Source organism: Lactuca saligna, chromosome 8 (assembly GCF_052625555.1).
Source record: "Lactuca saligna cultivar CGN05327 chromosome 8, ASM5262555v1, whole genome shotgun sequence".
NCBI lineage: Eukaryota > Viridiplantae > Streptophyta > Magnoliopsida > Asterales > Asteraceae > Lactuca > Lactuca saligna.
Window position 1 is genome coordinate 7,862,018 of NC_136424.1, and position 27,617 is coordinate 7,889,634.

At 34.3% G+C, this 27,617-nt stretch overlaps 2 protein-coding genes across 3 annotated transcripts; one reads left to right on the forward strand and one right to left on the reverse strand.

Moving 5' to 3' along the window:
• Nucleotides 1–1,062: 1,062 nt before the first annotated feature.
• On the forward strand, nt 1,063–3,250 carry LOC145011604 (F-box protein PP2-A12-like). Its single transcript, XM_078970344.1, has 3 exons — nt 1,063–1,532; nt 1,630–1,748; nt 2,646–3,250. Exons 1-3 carry the CDS (start codon nt 1,194–1,196, stop codon nt 3,070–3,072), a joined length of 885 nt encoding a protein of 294 aa, XP_078826470.1. The 5' UTR covers nt 1,063–1,193; the 3' UTR covers nt 3,073–3,250.
• Nucleotides 3,251–7,045: 3,795 nt separating this feature from the next.
• Nucleotides 7,046–11,283, reverse strand: LOC145008845 (putative transcriptional regulator SLK2). Of its 2 annotated transcripts, XM_078967466.1 has the most exons (11): nt 11,156–11,283; nt 10,204–10,587; nt 9,431–10,062; nt 9,207–9,338; nt 9,081–9,129; nt 8,772–8,986; nt 8,613–8,681; nt 8,418–8,518; nt 8,254–8,347; nt 8,076–8,145; nt 7,046–7,939 (listed from the first exon to the last, which is right to left on the reverse strand). In XM_078967466.1, the coding sequence occupies exons 2-11, from the start codon at nt 10,292–10,294 to the stop codon at nt 7,116–7,118; spliced, it is 2,277 nt and encodes a 758-aa protein (XP_078823592.1). In that variant the 5' UTR covers nt 10,295–10,587; nt 11,156–11,283; the 3' UTR covers nt 7,046–7,115. The 2 variants fall into 2 exon arrangements, with proteins under 2 accessions (XP_078823592.1, XP_078823589.1); XM_078967463.1 differs by having other exon boundaries at nt 9,431–10,587.
• Nucleotides 11,284–27,617: the final 16,334 nt, after the last annotated feature.

Consider the following 27,617-nt stretch of genomic DNA (forward strand, 5'->3'; position numbering starts at 1 on the left):
CGTCTTATACCTTATGGTTTTTCATTATTACAAGTAATATATTTTAACTCTTAAAACTGTTTGAATTCCAAAATATGGTTAAAAACCACACAAAGTAACTGTACAAAATCTCTGCAGTTAATAACCGAAACACAAAAAAAAACAAACCCGCACCCCAATAATAACCGCCTAACCACACCACAAAAATAACAGCACCAAACGGTTTTGAAAATGGATTAACCGCATTTGCGGTTAGTGGTGATGTTTTTGCTAATAATCATACCGAACCGCACTGCACTCACCCTTAGTTGATAATATTTAACATAAAATATATATACGTCCATACCAACAACATACTTATATTTTCTTTATCTGTGGTTATAAATTGATTGCTACGCAGAGTTATATTTTCTTTATCCATAATAGCAATTATAGCAACACATGTATACATCGATTACTATGCAAGCTTATATTTTCATTACACATATACATTAATTACTGGGCAAGTTGTATCTTGCTACTTGGATTGTCGCCATATGCGATATTGCCAAGTGGTTAGACTAATTTTGGTTTTTGAAATCAAAATTTGACGCTCTCAATTAAGAAGGGTATCTATCTACAGGTTGTTATATTTAAAAGACTACCGGACCAAGTGATGCATCAATTGCAAATGCTACGTATAAGAAACTATTTGTCTTGAAATTCTTACATATTTCAAATTTGACCTTAAAAAGTCAACTTTGTTATGTGGATTACTTGTGAACCTTCACCGTATTTTATAAACATCGAACCACATATTTCGTAAGTTTAAGAAATCTAAAACCTCTTATTTTGTAACTATGATACCAGATACTACACTACATGTTCCGAAATAGTTCTCGGAAAAAAGTATTTCACAATTTATAATGTAGGTCGAAATTGACCAAGTTCCAAAATTGATGATGAATTTCCCTTTAATTAAAAGTCTATAACTGTGCTAATATAATTAAAAAAAAAAAAAAAAAGTTGGTATTTTTGTGAAATTCACTTTTATTAATAACAATAAGCCATTGTTATGAATAAAGTAGTATTAAATTAAAGGATCGGGCACATGTCTTACATAAGAAAACTTGATGCATAATTGCCCAAAGAATTCATGCCTCCGGCGTAAACCGGCTTTATCTCTCCCTCTCGCTTAACCAACAATATCACTCCACTTTTTTTGGTTTTTGTATATGGGTTCTGGTTTTTCAAGCATCTTTTCGGACAACAATGACAAAGCTCCGGCGAGCAGCAGCCTGCAGTGTTTGGGAGACTTGCCGGAGAACTTTTTAGCTATGGTCCTCGAGCACTTTGACCCACCGGAGATCTGTCACTTGGCCCTTGTGAATCGTGCTTTTTATCAGGCTTCTTGTGCTGATTTACTGTGGGAGTCAAAGTTGCCGGAAAACTATGGTGTTCTTATCAAGAAACTGCTGATGTTACACGAGGATGATAGCAGTTTCAGATGTTTGCGTAAGAAAGATATATATAGTAGATTGTGTTATCCCATTCGCATATCAAATGGTACCAAGGTATATATTATTAATTACTTATCAGCTCCATCTCTTTGTATGTATTAATTAATGGTGTTTGGTTTGAATATTAGTGTGTGTTTTGATCGACGTACAGGAGGTCTGGAATGAGAAGAAAAGAGGTGGAATATGCATGCTTGTTTCTTGGAAAGGGATGAAGATAACCGGAATACATGATCGGAGATATTGGACCCATGTCTCTACTCTTCAATCCAGGTTTTAGTTCATTTTATAATTATAAATCTATATTCATCGTTATTATCATAAAATATATCGTATTTTCATTTTTAACGAATGAACTAAACAGAGACAACGTTCAACTACTTGGATGTGCTAATTATTAATGATTATCTTAGTATTTTGATAAAACTTCGATATGTGGAAATCAATTTCTTATTTTCTTTTAAGATTTTCTCCCGTAATTATTTAACGATCGATATGCATGTGAATAGTTCTGACTTCTGATATGCAGATGTTGACAAGATTTAACTTTTCAATTACAATTTTTATTTCTTATTCTTAATTATATGAGTTATATGTTAAACCAAACATCGTATTTTTTGTAAAAATGGAATTTTCGGATGAATTTAATTAGTACAAAACTATTTTGAATTTGACTAGCAATAACTAAACCAAATAAAAAATTATATCTCAAATAAATAAACTAATATTATCTGTTTAATATTCCTCGTAGTTTTCTTTGCCTTCCAACTCACGTTCTTTTTCCCAAACACATACGTATCCTCTTCTCCAATCAATACACAACAAGAGATCTTGCTTCAAAATTAAAATTCTCTTAATATTTTAATGATTATAAATAAGCTAACGCTTTGATTAAATAATGCCAAAAATGCTAACGTATTTATCTATTACACAAGATATATGTTTATTTTGTATGCACCTTCAATAAAAGTATTTTACGGATTAATTAAAAATACTTAGTTTTAAATTCATACACGAGTATTTATCGCTTTTAAGCTTTTATCAAATTGTTTTTATGGTAGTAACCACATCAAGAAAAATCTACAAATAAACACCCGAGGATTATAGTTGTTTTGACTTAAGGTTTTTAATTTATTCGTTATTATTGTTTTTTTTTTTTTTTTTTTGAAGGTTTCATACAATTGCATACCTTAAACAAATATGGTGGCTAGAAGTTGAAGGAGATATTGATTTTGATTTCCCACCAGGGAATTACAGCTTATATTTTCGTCTATATCTTGGAAAAGTATCTCCAAGACAAATCCAACATGGTTCATTTAACAATGATCAAGTCCATGGTTGGGCAATCAATCCAGTATGCTTTAGATTTTGGGTTTCAAATGGTGAGCATGCCATGTCTAAACATTTTCTAAACGAGCAAGGCAAATGGATATGTTATCATGTGGGAGATTTTCTTGTTGATCGTGACTGTAATTATGAATCAACGAAGATCAAGTTCTCAATGACACAAATTGATTGTACTCATCAAAAAGGAGGTTTGTCATTGGATTCTGTACTCATATGTCCTCGGGGAATTAACACGTGTCACTTGGTTTGAGTGAAATGAGTTCGAGCCTCGAACCTTGGTTCAGAAATGGAACACTTGTGGTTTTGTATAGAAAAAACATGTTTGTGAATAGTTTTGCTTGTAAGCATTATAGCCGTCTATCACAATCTGTTTTAATGTAGTATATTTGTTTATATATAAACTTAAGGTCTCTAACATAAAAGAAATAGATCAACAATTGTTGGTATATATTACAACCATCTAATACATAGATTGTTGTGTATTGCTATAAATTGGACTTCATGATTATGATTAACTACGGTATATCCCAACTCAAAATCCCTATTCAAAAACTAATTTTTCTTGATTTATACACTAATATAATCATAAAGATTGATTTCTTATATCAAGATGCATATATCTTTGGGGATTATATAAAAAGACCACTAACATAAGGTTGTGAGTTAGTGTGAACTCGCTTTGGGTTAAGTACAATCATTCTCCTCAATTTATATCAGGCATAACCGTGGGGATAGGACATAACTCTCATTGTTTAAGGGTAAAAGGTTTATAAATAAGGTAGTTGAGAAAAAAATTAGTAGGGGTTGGGAAGGAAAGAGCGAAAGAATTAGAGCTTTTTTTCAATAAGGTTGTAACATTCCGACTCCCAGGTATAAAATTAAAAGTTTATAGTCATGTTCTTAGACCCGAGTTGGATGCCCCAACTCGTCGTGTAGAAACGATTCAGCGCACGTGCATTTAAGGGGTCTACTCGACGAGTTGGAGGACCCCAACTCGACGAGTAGCAGTTGGACAATGAAACCCTAATTTCCAGGGTTTTGCACCCTGTTTAAAGGGTCATTAGCCTCTCTCAACCTCCCTTACCGTCCCTCTTAAGCTCAAAAAACCCTAAGAAGCTTGGAGTAAAGAGAAGCTGGTGGATCTGACTCTACTTCATCTTAGCATCATTTTAAAGGTAACAAGTCGTTACCTTGACTTATCTTTAGCTAGATCCCTTCATGTAAAGGTTTAGGGCCATTTTCTAGTTGGTTGTGGGTTATTTTGGGTATCGGGTATGATCTGAAGTTGTAACTTCAGATATGGACTCCTCTAAGTCCCTATAGTCATAAAGTTATCAGATTTAGCAAGCTTTGGCCCTTCTCCTTGGGTTAAACCTTTTCCATAGCTTGGTTTTGGCATTTAGGACCATGCATGTACATAAAGTTTGCAACTTTATGTGGAAACCATGCTCTAGGAAGTTAGATCTGCAATTTGGAGCTTTGGGGTAGCTTAAAATCGTCTGAATGAGAAATTGATTGAAGGGACTCGACGAGTTACATGGTCGACTCAACGATTCGGATGAAGAATGGTCGTGGTGGGTTTCTACATGGACTCGACGAGTCGGTTAGGGTTTTCCCGACATTTGGACACATATGGATTCAATGAGTTGTCTGGAAACTCAACGAGTCAACTAGGATTTTCACGATTTCTCAACTTCTGGAAGGACTCGATGAGTCAGTGGGCTGCACTCGACGAGTTGGGTCAACATGGACTGTTGACCTTGACTGTTGACTTTGACTTTGACCAAGGGTTAACCAATTTGACTTCTAGGGGTATTTTAGTAATTTGGGAATTTATGGAAGTGGATCATTGGTGGATGTAGGTGTTAGAGTTGGAGCTGTATTTAGAGGAGTTTGACATTATTATTCCGAGCTACTTGTGAGGTGAGTTGTCCTCGCTATACTAACAGGGTCAAAGGCGTCAATGCCGACCCTTTTCAAATTTGTATTCGGGTTCATTGCATGATATGCTTATTGATTTACATCCTGGTAGTTAGGATGTTGATATGTTTCGTGACCTGGTTAGGTCGATATCCTGGTATATAGGATAATGCTATGTTAGCCCGGTTAGTTCGATATCCTGGTATATAGGATAACGTTATGTTAGTGACCGGTTAGATCGGTATCCTGATTATAGGATGTTGCGATGATTAGTGATCTGTTAAATCGGTTTAACGTTATGTTACTAACAATTTTTTGATATATATATTTTTTTGACATTCTCATATTCATTGTGAAAGTTAATTGGCCCTTTTGAGAGATGCATTGAGGTGGTGGGACTTGGAATGACTATTGTGTTGTTTGGTTTTATATTTGATAGTGAATTTTATGAGAAAATTTTATAACTAATTTTTTTTAAACAAACTATTCAAATTGTCTTCAAGTTCCAACAAAACCAATTTATTATGTAAGAAGATAAGGAATTTAAGGTTTATCTAGTTTGACATGTTATAATTTTACCAACCTTGCAATGAAAGCCAATGATGTGTAGAATTCCACACATAAGACCCATTGTTCAAACACTGATATATTTAAGATATTGCTAATATTCTACGATTGACCTCTCATATAACCTTGAACAGGTTGACATGGACCGTTCAGATGTTGTAGTTTATCATTTTTATTATAAGTTTACTATGTGGTTTACATATTTATATTTTTTGCTCATGTTTTAAATTTGCTCCAAATATGTTTTTTACACATCTACTCCAAGCTTTATTTTTTATTTTTTAATTATAATTTGTTAAGACTTTCTGTACAATTTTTATTGACTTTTTAGAAAATTTCTTAAACTTCTTATAGAAACGTTTGGACAAAATATTTAACAACCTTTTGTTAAAAAAATTACAATCTTTTTATAATTTTCTTGCAACTTTTTTTTAATAAACAATCTTTCTAAACGTTTTTAACTCTTTTTAAACTTATTTTACACCAATTTCAAACATTTTTTTTCAATCCTTTTTCACTAACCTTTTTAATTTACTTTACAACTATTTTTAACTTTTTTACAACCTCATAATGTTAATATATATATATATATATATATATATATATATATATATATATATATATATATATATATATATATATATATATATATATATATATAAAATAGAAAAAGTTTAAAAGCTTTGAAATGTTATTAAGAAAACATTAGTAAAAAGGTTAAACAACGAAAGTTATAAAAAAAGATTTTTGAAAATTTTCAAACCTTAATTATCCTATACTAAGCACAAAGAAAGTAAGTAATTTTTATGTGTTTTTCTCGGTGTGAATAATGAATATGATGATCTTGTCAGAAGAGGCAAATGCATAGTAAATTGAATTCAGTAGAGGTTAGTAGTTCACACCACCGAGTAGTGCAACAACAATACTTTGTTGATAGTTGTTCACTAATGACAATGAAATCCCAACATGTTGAGATATTTTTGAGTTGTTTGTTAAATCAAAAGCAGAATTTAGAATATTAGTATTGATTCAATAAAATTGGATATATGTAAACTATATAAAACCAAATATCATTTAACAATTTATTTGGAAATAAATCAGAATTTTCATATGCATGAGTTTTGTTAACAAACATTTTTTAAAGAAAACATCAACTTTTTCGGAGGTATAAGAAGTTTATTGTTTGTCCTTGCCTCAATGTATCTTTATATACAAATTAAATTGTCGACTCATGAGTCATGAGAACATACCAAGGCGCTTTTACAAGGTTTTTCTGAAACATGTTGTACTTAAAGCAATTCTTACGAAAGAAATTGCACTCACAAGAACAAAACGAGTTTATTTTTGGGAAAGAAGTGATTGTTAACGTACAGGCCTTATTTCACAGGATAAGTGGTTTTTTTTTTTTTTTTTTTTTTTTTTTTGATAAATATGACTGATATGGTCATCCTGAAATAGCAACCCTTCGATTTTATAGTTATTGGTTATGCTTATATTTTACAACAATTTTCACAAAGCACGCGACAAAATGACTCAAACAAGCCCCAACAACGTTGGTTTTTGTTTTTTACGTTACATTCACAAGCAAAAGGTCAAGTACACCTCAGCTTATTCATGCCTACAGGGTGATTTTACAGCCCAACTAAATAACAATTTACATAAATTCTGCGTTGGCCACCCCACATGCACAGCGGCCCACATCATTCATTGAGGAAAAAAAAAAAAAAAAAAAAAAAGATGTCAACGTATAAGATGATAATAGTCCAATAGTCAAAATACAAACTGTACATTGATACAATTCCAAATTCAGCCCTTCCAACCACCATACTCCAATTCATCGTTATCAAAAAACCCACTCCCATTAAACTCACTCCCTATATCCCCAACAATATCATCACACAGACTCCCCAAATCTTTCCGATCCCCTACACCTACCCCCACCCCAACTACCCCTACACCCACACCCACACCCACACCCACACCAGCAGACGAATCACTCCGTGAAGCCCCCTTAAAACTATTACTTCTAGTCGGGACAGCTGGCGGCCGTGAAGTACCCGATGATGACATCCCGTATCTCCCCATACTCCCGCTGGCGGCACTTTGCCCAGAATGCGACGGCTTTGCACCATTACCACCGCCACCACCGCTACTCATGTCTTGAAGAAGCTGCTGGATCATGTGTTGCTGCATCTGACTGCCACTGTGAGAGGGTGACTGTTGATTGAAAATAGGCCTTTGTTGTTGTTGTTGTTGTTGTTGGATCATATGTGGGTTAGGGTTTAACAACCCACCCGACCCGGTTTGAAACAGGTAATTCTGTTGGTTTGAGTTGTTGAAAGAAGAAGAAGCTTCTTGTTGTTGAGATTGGGAGTTTGAATTCATTGAGTTTTGTCTCATTAGCATGTTTTGAAAGTTTGATAGTGCAACTGCAGCTTGGGTTTGGGTTTGGGTTTGGGTTTGGGTTGTTGCACCATTATTCAGTGGGGCCCGTGGACCCATCTGTTGTTGACTATTGTTGGTCAACGACACTAGTTTACTCAGGGTGTTTCGGTCTGGAATGCTAGATATTTGCTCCATTTGTGATTTCACTAAAGAGCTTGTTTGTCGTGGATAGCTTTTTAATCCCTCTGTTAAATATAAAATATTAGATTTTGGTGACTAACTGAAAGCAGACAACAAAAAAATAAGAGGACCAAAACTGAAGTTTTTGAAAAAACTCAAGGACCAAAAAGGTAATCTTATCAAGAATCGAGAAAACATTACCGATAGGGCCCGCTTTAGTTTCACGACAGAAATCCATCAAGTCTTTCATGCTATTGACAACCTCAGATATCTAACACAAATCCATGTTCCAAAATATTTAGTATATACCAAAAAAACAAGATTCAGAAAAAAAAATAATAAATTAATAATAATTAGAAGAAGAAGGAAGGTATTTCACCTGTAAGCACCTAACGTATCTTTTGGAAAAACCCAAGTCGTTTAATGATTGCAACTCTAAGCTTCTGGCCAGCTGTCGCCCAGCTGTCACGACCCTGTGGCAGTCATATCACACAAGTCAGCATCTCAAAAGTGAAAACATAACAAAATATTCTTTACACTCACATGTTGCTATTTGTCTGTAAATCTTGCTGGGAGACACCATCAGAACCACTTTCAGCTATTGTAGATTGGCATTTTTGCGCAACTTGTAACAACTGATTCACCTATGAACAACAAAAAAAAAGATATAAAGAACATGATAACACAGATTCATAAATTCAATCGTCAAGTTTTTCATGAAGAGCAAAGATTTAGTACCTGAGGTGCAACCAATCTACGTGGAAGAAGCTCCTCATGTCTTCGTGCACAGAATTCCCAGGTTAATATCTGAAATGATACATGTTATATATAAGTAAAATAAATTACACACCACAAAATATGATGAACAATATTATATATATATATATAATATATCACCTTTAAATCAGGGGTGAAAATAACTTTGAGTTGACCTTCACGAACAACACGAAGTTGCTCATATATACTTTCTTGAACAGCTTGTCCATATTCCAACACCATTATTCCAGAAGGAAATCTATATTCCCGAGGTAAATCAAGAAACAAAAGCTCATCGATTACACCACTTCCAAATTTTATTTCATTCAATCTGGGTAGAACTTCAAAAGTTGCCTCTGTTTCAACAAATAAAATCAACTTAGAAATCTTCAAAGCAATACAAAACTTTATAGTATAACATATTGATTGAATAAAGTGCAAACTACATACCAAATCCTCTTCCAGATTTCGACCCACAAATATCACACTGCCATGCATCCTAAAAATAAAGTCAATAAAAACTTAGTGACTTTTAGTACCACAAAAATAGAACATAACTTGACACAAAATACATACCATTGCTGCTTGTGGGAATACACCCAATGAGTGATGCCCTACATTATCATATAAAGATAAACACCATCTTTTTTTAGCACGTGGAGAGTAATACTCAGCTACAAACTTCCTCCAGTAGGAAATAACATTATCCTGTAAATATATAGATATAAATATTTTAATAATCAAGAAAAAAAGAAACGAGAAGAGAAATGTGACATTGAATTGTTGATAATCATACTCACAGCTGGGCGTTGCCTTTGATGATACAAGTACTGCATCAATCTTCTTGAGCATACACCACCATCATAAGGTCGTTTCACTGAAGATGAAGGTTGCAAGCTCTGTTGTTGAAGTTGTTGTCTTAACTGCAGCTGTTGCTGTTGCTGTTGAAGCAGATGTGCTCGTTGGACAGGTGGCAAAGACTGCAGCAACTGTTGCTGTTGTTGTTGTTGGCGTAGTCTTTGTTGTTGAATCAAAGTTTGTAGCTGTGGATTTGGGCTTTGTAACTCTTGTCTTTGTAATATCTGTTGTAAAACCTGTTGTTGCATCATGTCTTCTTGTTTGATGTCTAATCGAGGTTTCTTTTGTAAGTGGGAGATATTCTCATTATCTTGAATGAATGAACCTGGAATTCGTGGGCCGTTTGGGAGTGAGAGTGATACTTGTCGTGGGGGAGGCAATGACGTGGCAGTTGAAGCTCCCTGACGTGGCACTTGTTGGGATTGGGAGTGTGGATCTTGATTATCGATAACAGAAGAGCCTGAAATGCTAATATTGTTTGAGGAGAATGATAAGGGGGATGCGGGTAATCTCATGTAAGATTCTGTGTTGGCACTTGCACTTCTTTGCATGCGTGGGCCACCACCACCACCTCCTGAAAGCCCTGAATTAGCATCAGTAACCAATGAACTTGCACCAATACTAGGCCCTGAAGTGGCTACATTATTCATGTCCCCAGAGAGAGGTACCATGTTTGAACGTATGTTTCCTCCAAAAGACCCCAAATGGGGATTACCTAAAGCTTGAGACTGCATGTCTCCTTGGAAGAAGATTCCGGAACTGGAATTGGAATGTATCATTCCGACTCCGGCCCGAGAAGGCCCCATTCGTGAAAGAGCCGTTTGCTGGCTGGAATCCAAGTAGTTATCCAGCGCCAGTGCTTTTGCTTGTGTAATCAACAATTAGCAGGTGATTGAAATTGGATCTGTTCAATACCCCCGAAAGAGGCAGATGTTTTCCACCTTTGAATAAATTACACACCACCCTAGAATTTTACAATCACCAGCCTCAATGATGTCCCTAGTTAGAGATTCCAAATATAAAACAGACTCTAACCTCGAAGAATTTACAAATTAAAAGAATTAAGAGAGGCAAACATCAGTAGTTCTTCATACAAAACCTGGAATCAAGAACAAGGAAGACGAACTAGATCAATACCAGCAACAGAGAATAAAGAAGGATTTCTTAAGATCAGAGGAACATATATGATATACCACAAAAAAAAACCCTAATTTGATTCGGAAGAAAACCTAATGTATAGCATAGCAGCTAAAACGCAAAAAAGCATAAACATCGAATTTCCGCGAAATTATCACCCATGGAAGCGTAGAAGCAAAGAAAACCTCCAACTTAACAACTAATACCAAGTAATTAAAAAAATCACAAACAGCTTCATCACATTCATTGGAAACCGTAAAATTAGATCAAATCTCTAAAAAATAACGCTTCCGTATGTTACTGGAAGAGGGGATAGTAAAAACTAAAAACCGCATCGAACCCTACCACTTTAAATCAAAACTAAACAAGAAATTGGAGCTTGAATTCAAATTTTTAAAAAGAAGAAAAGCAAACAGATAAAGATCTGGTTTTTTGCACGGTTTAGGCATTGATCAATAAGTTGAAGCAAACGGCATTGAAGATTAGCACAAATTTAGCAAAATTAAAAGGTAATAAAAAAAATTGCTTACCAATCAAATCAGCTAACTTTCAAATTAATTCTGCGAAACCATAGATATGGAGCTAAAAAATGGCAGTGTTCGATCGGAGTTTATGTATCTAGCGGGAATCGGAGAGGGGAGAGTGACCGGAAGTGCCGGTGGATAGCCCTACGTGACTGTCTGTAGCCGGTTTGTGTTCGGGACGCGTGTGATCTAATAGATCGGGCGGTGATCAGGTGCATCGAGGACACGTGTCAAAATCTGATCCAATTGATGGATGGTTCTTGACAGGGTAGGTCTTGAGAGGAATTATCTAGTACAGGCGTATTTTCGGTTAGATCAGGAACAGCTGACTCGGTGGAGAATGAGTTCAACTCGTTTTCTCTGGCCCAAGACAAAGAAAAAGTTGAAGATAGACCGAGTCAGTCAGAAGTCGGCCTTTTGACTTCACTTTAAAACTGAATTACACAGATAGTCCCTATACAATTTGGATCTGCAACTTTTCTCTATTGAGAAATCTATTTATAATTTTCATCCTTGAGATAATAGTTGAATCTCTTTTAAATCCATCACATACTTCGATGAAAGTTTCAAATTACAACACATTAAAATGTGTCGTCTCAACATTTTTTTTATCTTTGTAACTCATGATTTTTGTATAAATTCAATATATTTTACATTTTTGTTTAAAATATTAAATCAGATTAATCTCTCGTCTCTTTGTTCTATATTATTGTAAAATTTTCTTTCTATTACGCTAAGGTAATATTTGGATTTTGGGTTCAAGTTCAACAGTCAAGAAAATCCATTCTTATTATCATATGGTGGGAAAAACAAATCCCATATAAAAGATAAATTTATTATAAGAAGGTTGTGTTAAACATATATCATCTTTTGTTAATTTTTTTTATAGTTTCCTACATATCTCACAAACAATTAATATAAATATATTAATTGTCAATGTTGTTGAAATTTTTCGTGTCTTTTGTGCTAACTCGTTTAAATTTTTCAATGAGTGAAATCAAATTATTGCAACTTGTATAATCAATGCCAACAAAATCCTCAATTCGGTCAAAATAACATACAAAACAATATATAATGTATAATCATATCTCAAGTGATGCATCCCACCAAACATACCACGATGATCATGAAACAAAATTGTGATTATATGTTACACGAGCAATCAAGGTAAAACAAGAAAAAAAAACATCAAAGAAAATTAACATGATACGGTCAATATGACATACGTCTACACAGACAAGAACCAAATAACTTTTCTATTACTCGATTGTTTTCAAAGTAATACATTGGAATCTTTAATTATGAATATTTATACTATAACCCTAGCAACTATAAAGTCGTACTCATATACATGTAAATCTGAAAAAACTAAACATGACCTATCGTAAGACTCTGCATCCCTACGAAATTGTCATTTAGGCTTCTTTACTTCGTTTTGTGTTATGTAATATCTTCAGAGTTCAGACCACCAAATTTCAAATCTCACTCTAACTTTATTGGCATTTTATTTTTTAGAAAGTTTAATGTGATTCTATTATTAACTAAAATGAACACAAAGATATTAATAAATTATACCAAAAACATTTTTTTTTATCAAGTGTCATTTTTTTAAAATAAATATGTAATATAATCTCCATTAGAGAAATTAAATATTTTTTTTATTTTTTGTTCTTACAAATCTTCATATCCATTAAATGATGACATGTGTTATATTAGTATATTAAAATATCATTAAATTTTTTTAAATAAATTTTAAATGTTATACATGTCACTATTTAATTGAATACACCGATTTATAAATATATATATATATATATATATATATATATAATTTCTCTTACGATTATTATCAGACAAAACCAAGAAAAAATAGCTAATTGGTTGCACAAGAAACCATATTTGTAATACAATTCCCCATTTAAGTATGGAAAATGTAGAAAAAACCTGGAGGGACTAGAAAGGCATATCTGTAATAGTGTAAGGGCTGTGAATATAGTTTTTCTTACTTTCGTTTATTGAATAATTTAATTGGTGGTGGGTCCCAATAAAATAATAACCTCTTGTTATATTATTATTTTATACGATATTTTGTTTGTCAAATCAAAGTTTTATTTATTTATGTATTTATTTTTGGGTACTCCTATATGCACGAAGGATTCGTATATAAAGGTCAGATATGACATTTGACAAGATAAAATTAATTTGTCCCTCAACTTGCAAAGATTTTTCAAAATACACCCTTAATGTTTTATAGTATTTACTTTAAACTTTATTATTTTTTGTTATATGGTTAAAAAAAAAGTTTTATTTTAATTTATAACTCTTTCCTATTTGTTTTCTATCAACCATCACCGTATAAATATATCATATTAGAAAACTTTTTTTCTTTTGTTTTTATAAACCATTTAATATATATTAGTCAATAATTTTTTTTTTTTTTTTTTATGTTTTATAACTCTAACGTTTTCCTAATTAATTATATTATATTTTATTATATTATTAATTTTAATTTTAAATATATTATTTTTTACTATTGGTTATACATGATTCAATGGGGATTGAACTTCTCATTCATTACATTCTAGCTATAATGCATTTTTATTCCATTCAATGTTATAATACCACTTTTTAACCTACTAATCATAAAACCCTCGATGGGGATGATCATACTTTATCATCATTTTTTATTTTAATATATATATATATATATATATATATATATATATATATATATATATATATATATATATATATATATATATATAACATTTTTTAGTTGGTGTTGAACACTTTAAAATTCTCAATCATTAAAAAGAGATAATGTTGAAAATAATAATAATAATTACCATGTGTTTTAGTATATATATATATATATATATATATATATATATATATATATATATATATATATATATATATAATAAGTTTAGTTAATAAAACAAATCAATAAACAAAACAGTAAAATAAAAACTATAAAGTGGAAAGTGGAAAGTGGAAGGTAGATTTTGTTACTTTAATAGAAAATAAGAGGCATTAAATGAAAAATGATAAAATATATTAAAAACTCAGGGTCCTCCTATATACACGAATTTTTCGTGTATTTGTTGCATTGAATTGCGTGCCGAATTATTTTATCGATAAATATGTGTGCCGAATTATTTTATCGATAAAATATAATATTACAATTTTATACCTTCGGTTTACATTGTAGTTTTAGAAAAGACCCTAGATTTTATCAATTTAAATCTTAAACCCTTAAAACTTTATTAATTTTGAAAACTAACAAGTAGAAACATATTAATTATTCATAAAAGTTGTTTAATTAAAATGATCTCATGAATACATTTATAAAAAAAGTAATAATGAATATTATTAAATATTAATAGAAAAAAATTAATTTGTTAAATAAGAAATATAAACTATGAAACATTAACAAAAATAGAAGGGATAAAAATGAAAATTTGGTTACAATTTCTTTCTATATATAGAGGATTCGTATTTCTTATATGGTACACTGAAAGCGACTTGCTGAAAGTAACTTTCCTTAAAAGCAAATATATGATATTTGTTAAAAATATAGATTTTATTAAATGACAAGTTGGAAAGAATGGATGGGTGACACATATTATGAGGTATTTGTACTTAACCTTTATTATTATTATTATTATTATTATTATTATTATTATTATTATTATTATTGTTATTATTATTATTATTATTATTATTATATATTTTTTTCTCTTTGTTATGTTTAGAGAGATGATATTCATCCAATGGAGACAAATGAAATAGATGAAAATAATAGCTTCAATGAAAGTAACTATTTTTTCAACGACACATCACCATTTGAAACGGATATTCATCCAATGGACACAAATGAAACATATGAAAATGAAAGTTTGAACGAAAGTCGTTATTTCTTTGATGACACGTCACCCTTCAAAACAAATAAGGTATAAATTCATTAGTATGTTGTTACTGTAATGTAAGCATCAAGTGGATTTGTCTGCTACTGATAATAATATAATTGTCAGGTGTTCAATTCTCGTCAAGAATTGATGGATTGGGTGCAAAATATGGCAAATACTTTAGGTTATGTCATCGTCATAAAAAATTCTAAACGTAACTTTAATGTTGTATTTCAATGTGACCGTGGAGGTACATACAAAAGTACACAAATCTCCAAAAAAAAAAACAGGGACAAAAAAAATTAATTGTCCATTTAGCCTACAGGGTAAATATTCGTCAGTAGATAATTCTTGGAAGATAAAAATGATATGTGAATTTCATAACCATGAGCCGTCATTATATTTAGAAAAGGTCATTGTGTACCGCTTCATTCAGTAGATAAGTTTTGGAAGAAACTTGATTTATTAGAATGCAAATCGTTAGAAGATGATAAATTGGGTTGTGCAGTTGAGGTAAATATGTTTAATGCTCATTACGAAAAACAATCAAGACCTGTTAAGTTAAGTTTAGCAAGGAAGTTACTAAACTTAATCACGCCGTCAACAACTTCAGTTTCTGAACCTGCTACTCACAAAAATACTCGTGGGCGCCCCTCCTTAAAGAAGAAACTTTTCAAGAAAACCCATATCGATTTAAACCACGACCCACCAACTCAACATCCACCACCTCAAGATCAACCGACTCAAGCGCCACCAACTCAATATCCGTCTCGACGTAGCATTTCTACTTATACGCCTGATTATATGCGGTCTAATTTGTTTGATCTAAACCAGGAGCCGGATAGGCACAGTACATACTCGTTCCGAGAACCTCCAATGTTCAACTTAACTTTTAATCAGGAACAATCGATGCATAGCTCGTACTTCAACCAAGAACAAGTAATTTATAATTCAGATCCACTTATGAATGAAATTCCGTATGAATTTCATCCATATGTCACAAACATACAAAACGTGAGGGGAGATGGAAATTGTGGATTTCGTGCAATAGCTGCGTGTCTCGGTTATAGTGAAGATAATTGGCGTCAAATCCGCTTAGATTTACAGAATGAGTTGTTAGCACACCCAGCTGAGTACGCACAGATTTTTTATTACGATTTAAACACCATACACCACTCATTGAATTTCAATGGATCACATTTCGCACCAACAGATCGTTGGTTGATTATGCTGGTCACTAGCTTTCTCATTGCTAACAAGTATAATGTAATAGTTATTTTTCTAAGCAAAGATAGTCCGTCAACATGTTTTCCACTATGGCTTGGTCCCCAAGACATCTCAACTCATAGAGTTGTTGTTATTGCTCTTGTTAGAAGTGATCATTATGTGAAGGTTGATTTACATGGAGGATATCCAATGCCTACTATTTTACCACTTTGGCGTCACAACAGATCATCACGGTCTGCTGGATGGGAAACTGTTTATGCTGCTCGCCTGAATTCCTACATTTCTCCATTTGCAACACACAATAATTGTAACAATTCTACAGTTATAATATCTGATAATTAGTAAAATCAAATTTATGTTTTGTTGTTTATAATTATTAAGATCTGTATAAATTAAAACAAAATTGTTATATATGTGCGATTCTGATGTTTCTAATATATATATATATATATATATATATATATATATATATATATATATATATATATATATATATAGAGAGAGAGAGAGAGAGAGAGAGAGAGAGATGTTCAAGACTAAAACCATTAAATAATAAAATAAATAAAAAATAAACATAAATTAGTAACTTTCATTAATTATTAAATGCCTTTAATTTCATTAATTATAAGGCTTAAGGAATATGTGGCTGTTATGTACCTAATATTAGGTATAGATCCATTAAAAACAATATAGTTTTAATAAAATACAATCAAATCTCTCTACTATCTTTCTTGTATTCATTTTCCATATAACTCTTACCTATATATATATATATGCTAAAGTTTCAAAAAGTATAAGGTATGATATGAAAATCAACTATAAATATAAGGGCATTTAATGAAAATTGTAAAGTAAACATTGATTTAGTTTAATATATTAAAACTTCCGGTGATGTACATCAAGTCAATCAAAAATTCGTGCATTTGGAATTTAATTCGTGCGGTTAGAATTACCCTTATTTTTTTGCACAAAAGGGACTATTTAATTTTTTCTTTTAAATGACCGAACTAATAAAATTTTCTACATCAAATTATAGAAAGAATTTGAGCTCGAGTTTAACAAAACAATAAGTTATAAGTTAATAGGTAAAATTTTAAAGTTTTGATGCATATCTTTATTGTGTTAAAGAGATTTTCATGAAGTAGAGCTTAGAATTCTATATTAATCTATAAATGCATGCTGAAATCATGTGGATATTTTCTAACCTATTCATTTAGCACATGGTATCTAGAATACATCTTGGAACTTTATTTCGACATTAATCTAAAAAAGGAAAAGAAAAAAAATTAATTGTGTTGGTTTATATCCATTGCAATTTTGTCGAGCAAAATTTAAATGTCTACACATGATGTAACAACATCCTAATATTTCTGTCTTTATGGATTTTTAAAAAAATCTTATCATCAATTGGACAGATTCGAAAAGCTAAACTTCAAATACATATTTGCTATCGAGAGAGTTCATTCAGAAAACCTATTTCTACAAGGACTTCTCTAAGCGGTAAACCAAATTTTGCAAATAAAGAAATAAATGATTAAATTGATTAGAAATGAAGTTTGTTAAGATCGGAATCCTACTTAAGATCGTTTTTTGGTTTGCAAAATCGGGATCAGGATCCTAAGATCCCACAAAATAAAATATAATTTTAAATTATAATTTTTAATCATAAAAAATATTTAAAACATATTATTTTTTGTTCAAAAGTTATAAAAACTTCCAATCCAGCATTGTTGGAACTGGATTGGAAGGCCAAGAGCTCTAGATTCAAGGGTTCTTGCTATAGCCGAACACAAGGGAGAGATTATTTATACCGATACTGACAAGATCCTTTTATCAGGTAATGGGGATACTCTAAGGATTCCATTAGTTATGTATCAACGTTCCAACAAAAATACTTGTATGCATCAAAAACCCCAGGTTCAGCGGGGTAAATGCATTAAAAATGGACAAATATTAGGGTATGGTGCTGCTACAGTTGGTGGCGAACTCGCTTTGGGGAAAACGTATTAGTAGCTTATATGCCATGGGAAGGTTACCACAATATAAAATGATAAATGGTAAATTAGTAAATGATAAAAGACATAAAGTGGTAAAAAATCCATTTGCAAAAAAAAAAAAAAAAAAAAAAAATCAAGGGAAGGTAGGATCGGATCTCGATCTTACGATTCTACCTGCGATCCTACCCCAAATGCGATCATTTTACGATCCAGATCGTTTTTCATACCTAGGATCGTACGATCCTACGATCAGGATTGCGATTTTGACAACCATATTAGAAACAATAAGAAAAGAATTTTCAAGAAATATGGGTCTAAAATGAGTACCTTAAGACGTATGACTTGTCTAATCGCTAGAAAAAAATCTTGGCATGAAACATTGGACATTCGTGATATCGTGTTTGATAGAATACATCTCGCAATCAAAATAAAAATTCAACCAAGGTCCACAATATAATAAAATTACATAAGCTGTATATTTTTTTTAAAATCTAAATTAGGGGTGTGATCTCTTGAACACAATTTGATAAACAGAACAGATGAACAAAAACAGCTTCTTATTATAACTCAAGAAAATAAATCAAATATGGGTTGTAAACAATGGAAAGGAGCTCTCTTAATCAATCACACCATAGACAATACATGGCTCCTATTTATAGGTTCTAATCCTTGCGCACCAAGAAAACTTGATCATTACCATAATGAGTAGTATCGTACTCGAACTAAGATTCCTAAATGTCATTTATACACCGACTTGTGCATAAGGGTATATTCAGAAATTACGCAATATTTACCCCTAATTTCTGATTAGAATTTGAGAGATCCTCTAATCCTAACAACTTGCGCATTTCAGTGATTTTTGATCTTAGCAAGTGCTTTTGTTAGAATGCCGGCTCTTTGCTCCTTCCCGTTAATGTGCTCCACCATGATTTCCTTTTCATCCACCTTTCACGTATGTAGTGAAACCAAGACTTGATGTGCTTACTTCAACCATGAAAAACTGGATTTTTGACAAATGTTATTGCAGAAGTATTCCCAATTCGTAATAACGCCTCTTGTATCTTCTCCCCAATTATCTCAATAACAAGATCATGAAGCCATACAGCTTGATAAATAGTTGCACTTACAACCATGTACTCAGCTTCACACGAAGATAGTGCAACAGTTTATTGTTTTTGTGAACACCACGTAACCGGTGACTTGTTCAAATAAAAAAAAATATATGACCAGTTGTACTCCTTTCATCATCTTCATCAATGTTGTGATTGTTATCATTATAACCAACAATGTTGATAGATCATCCTCAAGTGTAACGTATCCCAAACCCAAGAGTTCATTTTACATAGCTTAGGATCTTTTTGATGGCTTCCATGTGAGACTTCTTTGGTTCTTCCATATACCGATTTGTGATGCCAACTGCATACAAGAGGTCTTGCCTTATTTGAATCAAATATCTTAGTCTTCCTACTAAGCTTCAATATTCAGTAGCATCAACATCTTCTTCACCTTTTCCTTTGGAAAACTTTACATTCGAGTCCATTAGGACTAAAGTAGAGTTACAATCAAACATACATACGTCTTTAAGGACATTCTTCGCATACCCTTCCTGAGTGATTGTAATATCTTTCTCTCTTTTATGCACTTTAATTCCAAGGTAATAGGTAAGAAAGCTAAAATCAATCATATCAAATCTTATAGTCATTGCTTGCTTGAATTTTGATATGATACCAGTGTTTGATCCTATAATAACAAGATCATCAACATATACACCAAAAATGATTAAGTTTGTCTCTGTTTTTCTCGTGTATACAGCCTGTTCTTGTACCCACCTTCGAAACCTCATGTCTTTCAAGATTTTATCAAGCTTCATATTCCATGTTCATGGTGCTTGCTTTAATCCATATAAGGATTTCTCAAGTTTATACACCATGTTTTCTTGTCCTTCTTTGATAAACCCTTTTGGTTGATGAACATGTTAGATAATGGATTGATTATTTCTCAAAAGACAATTACATAATATATATATATATATATATATATATATATATATATATATATATATATATATATATAGAGAGAGAGAGAGAGAGAGAATACCTAAAGCCTAATGGTTAAACCCTAAAAGGTTTGGGCCTAAATCCTAATCACCAACATCCCCACATCCCCTGCAGTTTGATTGGGTGGAGATGATTAAATTGGAAAAATAAACAAAAGAAGAAAACATAAAAACTAGATGAAGATAGTGGCATCGACGATGGTAGAACTCTAACAATGGCAGCTAACATTGACTGCTCGTTGGAGAAAAAGAGAGAAAAAGTAGCAATCATAGGTGATTCTGTTGTAGAAAAAGAGAAGACCGGAGGCATCAACAATGATCATGCAACCAGCAGCAGAAGAGTCCGGAGAAAGGTAGCGAGAAAGAAAAAGGGCAAGCTGGGGCTGGCGGAACCAATTCCAGCGAGATCATAAACTGCAATGTTGATAGAGAAAGAAACGACTATAGATCAGAGGCTGCCTAGCGGAGAAGGTGCCATCGGAGGGAGGCAGCATCAACATCAGAAGGGGCTGAATCTAGAAAATAGATCTAAAGAAATGGCCAGCCGAGGAGGAGGCAGAAGGCTTGGAGACAAGGGTTATCTAAGGATGAGATAGAAGTAGACGAGGTAGTGGAAGAAACTGATGAAAGAGCTCTAGTTTGGTGTCGGTGGTTGTTTTACTATTTAGGCGGAAAGTAGAAGAAAATGAAAATATGGAACATAATGAAAGCACCTTCGATGGCTATTAGATAATATCATCGAAGGTGGAAGGCGGTGACTGTGGGTTGCGGTCACCAGCCGGGTTTTAACCTAGAGCTCTGATACCATGTCATATAATAGATTGATTGATTCTCAAAAGACAGTGACATAAGAATATATAGAGATTACTTAAAGCCTAATAGCTAAACCTTATAGGGTTTGGGCCTAAACCCTAATAACTAACAGAACATACACAACTTCTTATAGTTTACCATAGAAAAATGTTGATTTTACATCAAGGTGATGTAATTCCCATCCTTTGAGTGTTGCGAGGGAAATAAGTACTCGGGTTGTCTCTGGTCGTGCTACTAGAGCAAATACTTCTTCAAAGTCAACTTCTTGTTGTTCCAGGTAACCTTTTGTTACAATCCTTACTTTGAACTTGCTGATGGGCTCGTTTGTGTCTCGTTTGACCTTAAAGACCCATTTCAAACCAGTAATGGATGTATTGTTTGGTCTTGGGACTAGCTTCCATGTTCCATTCTTTTTAATTGAATCCATCTATTCTTTCATAGAATCTACCCATCTTGTATTTTCCTTGGCTTCATGATAAGTTGATGGCTTTTCTTCAAGTAAAGACAGTAAGAATTCGAGATTTTCAATATAAAAACTATCTCAAAGTCTTTAAATCTCTTTGGTAAGTGAGTGATTCGACTTGACCTTTGACGAGTTCCATCTACTTGTGTTGGCTCTTGATGTTCGATTTCTTCATGATTCGTGTTTTTGTGTGTCTCGATGCCACCATCTCCATTGTTAGCAACCTCATCTTTCTCGCTATCATCGATTTCTAATTCTATCTGCACATCGATATTGTCTAGGTTATGTGTTACTGAGTCGTCCCCAGTATCTACCAGATTCGACTAGTGAACCTAAAAAATTTCGGGTTTAAGTGTGGTATTGTCTTTTTCTATCCAATTCCAGCTTGATTGTTCATAAAAAACAATGTCTCTTGACACTATAATATGTTGTTTTTTGGATCATAGAGTCGATATCCTTTGGTTCTTGGTTCTATTCTAAAGTGCATTGTCTTTATCAAGCGATCATCAAGTTTCTTCACATGTGGATCTAATATATTTGAATAAGTTATACAACCAAATACACGTAGATGCTCAATATTTGGTCTTCTTTTGTAGTAAGCTTCATATGGAGTTAACTCCTTTACCTCCGTGGTTAGAAGTCTATTTGTAATGTGGGATGCATGAAGTACAGTTCACCCCAAAATTTATTAGGAACTTGCTTTGCTTTCAGCATACCTCTGGTCATCTCAAGAAGGGTACGGTTTCTTCTTTCCACCATGTCATTTTGTTATGATGTGTACAGTGTTGTGAGGTACATTATCATCCCATGGTCTTTGCACAGGTTGTTAATTTCATGAGAAGTGAACTCGCCGCCTCTATCTATTCGAAGTACTAGCATCGTGTTTTTGCTTTCAGTCTCCGCTATTGTGTTGAATATCTTGAAATGTTGAATTGCATCACTCTTTTTCTTCATCAAAAAACACTACATGCACCATGAGTAATCATCAATTAGTACAAAAATATACATGTGTTTAATTGGGGGTTGGCGGTGATATAAGTCCACATAGATCACCATGAACGGGTTCTAGTGGTATTCTTGCTCAAAAATGTGATTTCCTGGGAAATGGATTGTGAGTTTGTTTTCCAACTAATAATGAATCTTTGAGTCATTTCAAAGTATCAAAATTATGTTTAATCTTATAAACACAATCATATTTACTAAAGCATCAGTAAATCATGAAGAATAGAGTTACCATCCCTTTGTGGTGGATCTGAAGAGTCTATATCAACATGTGCTAGATCCATTAGTCACTCACTTGCCTCACATAAGAGTGTCATCAATGAATTAAGTCATCATTTTCCGATGAACAAGATTCTCATATATTATACAACTCGACTTGTACAACACCAAAGTTCATCTTTCACGATCAGATTTAGCTCACTTCGATTAAGCTTTCTTCTTTATTTTATATCCTGCAACACCGTCAAAATGTGATCATCACATTATGTATTAAGAATCTAAGAATATGAACTTATGGAGTTAGATAATGGATGTACGTGAAGTAGAGTCATACAAATTGACTTTAACATCTTTAAGATCTTTCAGGTAGTTTGGGCAGCTTCACTTCCAATGTCCCTTCAATTTATAGTAGGAACAAATCGATTCATTAGGGTCAACATTAGGAATGATTTCAGAATGATCCTTTGACTTTACCATATGATCAAATGGTTTGACCTTGGCCAACCCTTCAATTGGGAAGATAAATCTTTTCTAGATAACTAATGTTACCATTTCAATGTCCATGGAATTTGTAACGCCCGATTCCTGGTATGTAATTTAAATTAAACTTTCATTTTTGCAAAGGGACTCGGCGAGTCGGAGGCCCCAGAATCATCGAGTAGGAACAAATGACTGGATGCGGAATTGAAGCCTACTCAACGAGTCGAGATGCCTCGACTCTACGAGTAGGGATGCCAGAGTGAAACCCTAATTTTCAAGGTTTGCACCCTATTTAAACACCTTAACTGGCATCAAATACAACCTTCATCACCTCCAAGCCTTATTTACAAAACCCTAATCCATTTTGAGTGTTCTTGAGCCTTTTTTTTGTGTTCCTGGTGACTTTAAGCTTGAGAAGGAAGAGGAAAGCTTGGGGATTCAAGAGGAGGTAAGTAGATCTAGAGTTTGTGCTGCATTTCCAGCTCATTGGAGGTATAAAGTTTATACCTTGTCTATTCATCTATTAGATCCCTTCATGGAGTAGTTTAGGGCTTTAAGGAACCATTTTTGGAACCAATCATGGATGCAAGCATGTTTGGGGTCAAAAATTTAGATCCAGAGTTTTGAGGGACTCCATGGCATAAAAGTACCAACTTTATGACCATGGGAGTCCCATGCATCATAAGAACCACTTTTTAGGGCTATTTGAGCTAAATAGCCCATGCATGAACATAAAGTTTGTAACTCTAAGTGTTATATCGAACCTAGGAGGCCATAACTATTTTTTGGATGCATTAAGTCCGACTAAAATCGGTTGTATGGAATTAGACTTTCGGGGACTCGACGAGTCGTTCTTAGGACTCGTCGAGTTGGGTCGTGGTTCCCAAACCTTTTTTGTTACTGGACAAACTTGTTGAGTCTGGAATAGTACTTAGCTAGTCGGACGTATTTATGGACTTAAGGCTCAAAGAACTCAGCGAGTTGAGAGAAAAATGTCCCAACTGATATGAAGAGGAACTCGATGTGTTCAAGAATGAACTCTGCGAGTTATGTGTAAAATACCTCGACTCTGTATGAAGGAGAACTCGACGAGTCCAAGGAAGGACTCGACGGGTTCAAACAGAAAGTCTCGAATCTATCATGAAGAGACACTTGGCAAGTTAGAGGGTAACTCGACGAGTTAGATTGCGAGTTCGAGATTCTATGAAACACGAAACTCGATGAGTTGACGAACCAACTCGACGAGTTGAGTCAACCAAAATGTTGACTTGGACCAGAAGGTTGACTTTGACCAGAGTGTTAACCTTTGACTTGACCATTGACCAGAGTTGACCCTTAAAGGGGTTATAAGTTTGAAAGAGTAATTAAATAGATGTTATGTGTAGGAGTTTCAGGAGAGTTTATTCTAGCACCGAGGACAGTTCGGCTACTTCACGTCATTGAGGTGAGTTAATTTCCAATAGAAATGGCTCGAAGGCACCAATACCGTCCCACTAGTAAGAGCTATAGTAGAGATGATTGTCTTTGTGAGAATTATTTGGTATGTATCTATCTGTTATGTTCATGTGATAGTATGTAATGATGTTTTGTGATATGTGATAGGAGGGTTAGGATAGACCCAAGTACCGGTCGATGACCGAAGGGGTATACCAACACCCGGATAAGCTAGGTTGTATATGACTTATATGTTTATGCACTAGGATGCTATGTAGTAGAAGTAGGGGTGAAATAGTCCCCGATACCGGTCGAAAGGACTGAAGGGGTAGGCCAGCACCCTGATATGCTAGGCGAGGTACTGGTCGACAGGACCGAAGGTGTAGGCCAGCACCCTAATATGCTAGTCAAGTTACCCATTGAAAGTGACCGAAGGGGTAGGCCAGCACCCTGATATACTAGGCAAGTTACCAGTTGAAAGTGACTGAAGGGTAGCTAGTACCCAGATATGTTAGACAATATGTGTTATGTATGGTATGTGGTATGATGGGGGAGCGCACTAAGATTTATGCTTACGGTTTTTAGTTTTGGTTTCAGGTACTTTTTCTGCTAAGGGAAAGGAGCCGACACGGTAGCAGCGCATCGCACACACGTATTTCCGCATATGAGATTCTTGGGATTTGTATTCTGACATTGTTACTATTTTATGATATGATTTTGAGACATATAATCCATGGTTTAATGAAATGAAATAACTTGATGATGTTTCCTTTAAATTGTTTTATGAATCATTACATCAAAAATGAATTTTTTGGTCTTGAATTTTGGGATGTTACAAGTTGGTATCAGAGCCTTGGTTTGAGGGATTCAGACACAACTTCGGGGGTGTCTGGAATCAAATCAAGGGTTTGAAAGATTTTTACAAGAAAATGATTTTTCTAAAATTTAAAACAAAGATTTTTGAGAACGAACAAGGTGTGTGATGCGTGCAATCGGCCGAGCTCTAGTAAGTTTTCCCCAAAATACCCATACATGTTTGTTAAGATATATGACATGATGATGAGAACTGCATGCTAGATTAGGGCTAAGGATCTAGGAAGGATGCCTTATATGCCTATTGTATGTGTATGATAACTGCATGCTAGATTAGGGCTAAGGATCTAGGAAAAATGCCTTATATGCCTATTGTATGTGTATGAGAATCGCATGCTAGATTAGGGCTAACGATCTAGGAAGATGCCTTATGTGCCTACTATATGTTCCTATTGAATTACATGCTAGAACTGATTAGTCAGTGATATAATGGCACGATTAGGATATGCTTGGTTTTCGGTTACTTAATGCCCGAATGCTGATTGCTTTGTGATTATAGGAGTTCTAGTTATCTTTAACTAACTAGTAAACGAATATGTTAAGCTACATATTACGCGGACTAAATAATTTTAGAAGGTTAGGTTTAGCCCTATTTTGCAGCTTTCGTTTGAGTTTAACTGCTGTAGGGAGAGACCTCTCGTTCGAAGAATTATCTGGTCTTAGTAATATGTAATAGTATTCGCGAGCTAGTTAGGGAAAGGTAGCATGGACTTCTTATGCAGCTGATGACGGAGTGTGGGTCAGAGAGTTACCCTAGGGTAAGCCTATGATGAGATTAGTGCAATAAGTAGTAGTAGTAAAAGGGACTTGGTGAAGTCAAGGCAATCATTGAGGAAAGTACGGATAGATGTGGAAGGTAGTATGGGCCGTACTACTGAAAGTAAAGGATCCGTACTCCAGTCAAGGAGGGCTGAGATAGAACCAGGGAATGTGTAGAGTGTGTGTGAGACCTCTCAAGATTATGTATGACCCTGACGATTATGTGTTTTGTTTCAGAATGGTGGTGACACATTTCGGAGCAGGTGGTTCAGGGTCAAGATCAGGTTCAGGTTCGGGTGTAGGTTTTGAGCCAGTTGATGACAGACTATGCGAGTTCATTGCGTCAGAGATTACGAGAGGCATCCTTGAGGCAACCCCGGTGATTTTCGGGTCAATCAAGGAAGGGATCATTGAGCTGACGGGGGAGCATCTCAGGGAGTTCAGGAGCAACATGACACCTGGCCAGACAGGGACACACACACACACTATCCTTCAAAGACTTCAGGGGATGTGGTGCGCCAGACTTCCAAGGGGTGAAGGACCCCATTGTTGCCAGGAGGTGGATTGCAGACATCGAGTCTTCACAGTTGACGAGCTTCTGCCCTGAGGGGTCGAAGGTATTGTATGTTACAAGTTGTTTTTCAAACCAAGCTCGAGATGATGGGAGGTCGTAAGTGATTCTTTAGGAGCCCCAACCATTGAGGCTATGACTTGGTCGGATTTTGTGACCAAGTTTAGGGTTAAGTTCACGCCATCTGTGAAGATTCGGCAGCTGGCCAGGGAGTTTATTGACATCAGACAGACGACTGAGTAAGTGGAAAATATTATCGCCAAGTTCATGGAGAGGGCCTTACTGGTACCTCAGAACGTGGGTGACGATGAGATGAGGAAGACCCAATACTATGACATGTTGAGAGCTGACATCCGAAAACATGTCAGCTACTCAGCATGCCCGACCTTGGAGAACATGATAGCCAGGGCGAGAGAGAGGGAGATTTATATTGAGCACATCCGGAAAAGGAAGGCATAGGCTGGGCAGGTTACTAGGGTTTTAGGGAAGAGACCCAAGGGATCCAACACAAGGTCGAAGGGCCAAGAGGGTTGGAGCCGTTGCGGGAAATGCAGAAAACTCATGAGGGAGTTTGTAGACTGGGATCATCAGGCTACTATAAGTACGGCAAGCTTGGGCACTTTGGTAGGGATTGTACTCCCCTATCCCTACAATTCAGACATCAGA

What these genes read in the sequence shown, in the direction of transcription:
- LOC145011604 (XM_078970344.1), top strand. Translation starts at nt 1,194, where the DNA reads ATGGGTTCTGGTTTTTCAAGCATCTTTTCGGACAACAATGACAAAGCT. An exon ending in GCATATCAAATGGTACCAAG is followed by an intron (nt 1,533 to 1,629) that starts GTATATATTATT and finishes ATCGACGTACAG; the next exon opens with GAGGTCTGGAATGAGAAGAA. An exon ending in GTCTCTACTCTTCAATCCAG is followed by an intron (nt 1,749 to 2,645) that starts GTTTTAGTTCAT and finishes TTTTTTTTGAAG; the next exon opens with GTTTCATACAATTGCATACC.
- LOC145008845 (XM_078967463.1), bottom strand. Translation starts at nt 10,294, where the DNA reads ATGGGGCCTTCTCGGGCCGGAGTCGGAATGATACATTCCAATTCCAGT. An exon ending in ATCAAAGGCAACGCCCAGCT is followed by an intron (nt 9,339 to 9,430) that starts GTGAGTATGATT and finishes ATATATTTACAG; the next exon opens with GATAATGTTATTTCCTACTG. An exon ending in TATTCCCACAAGCAGCAATG is followed by an intron (nt 9,130 to 9,206) that starts GTATGTATTTTG and finishes CTTTATTTTTAG; the next exon opens with GATGCATGGCAGTGTGATAT.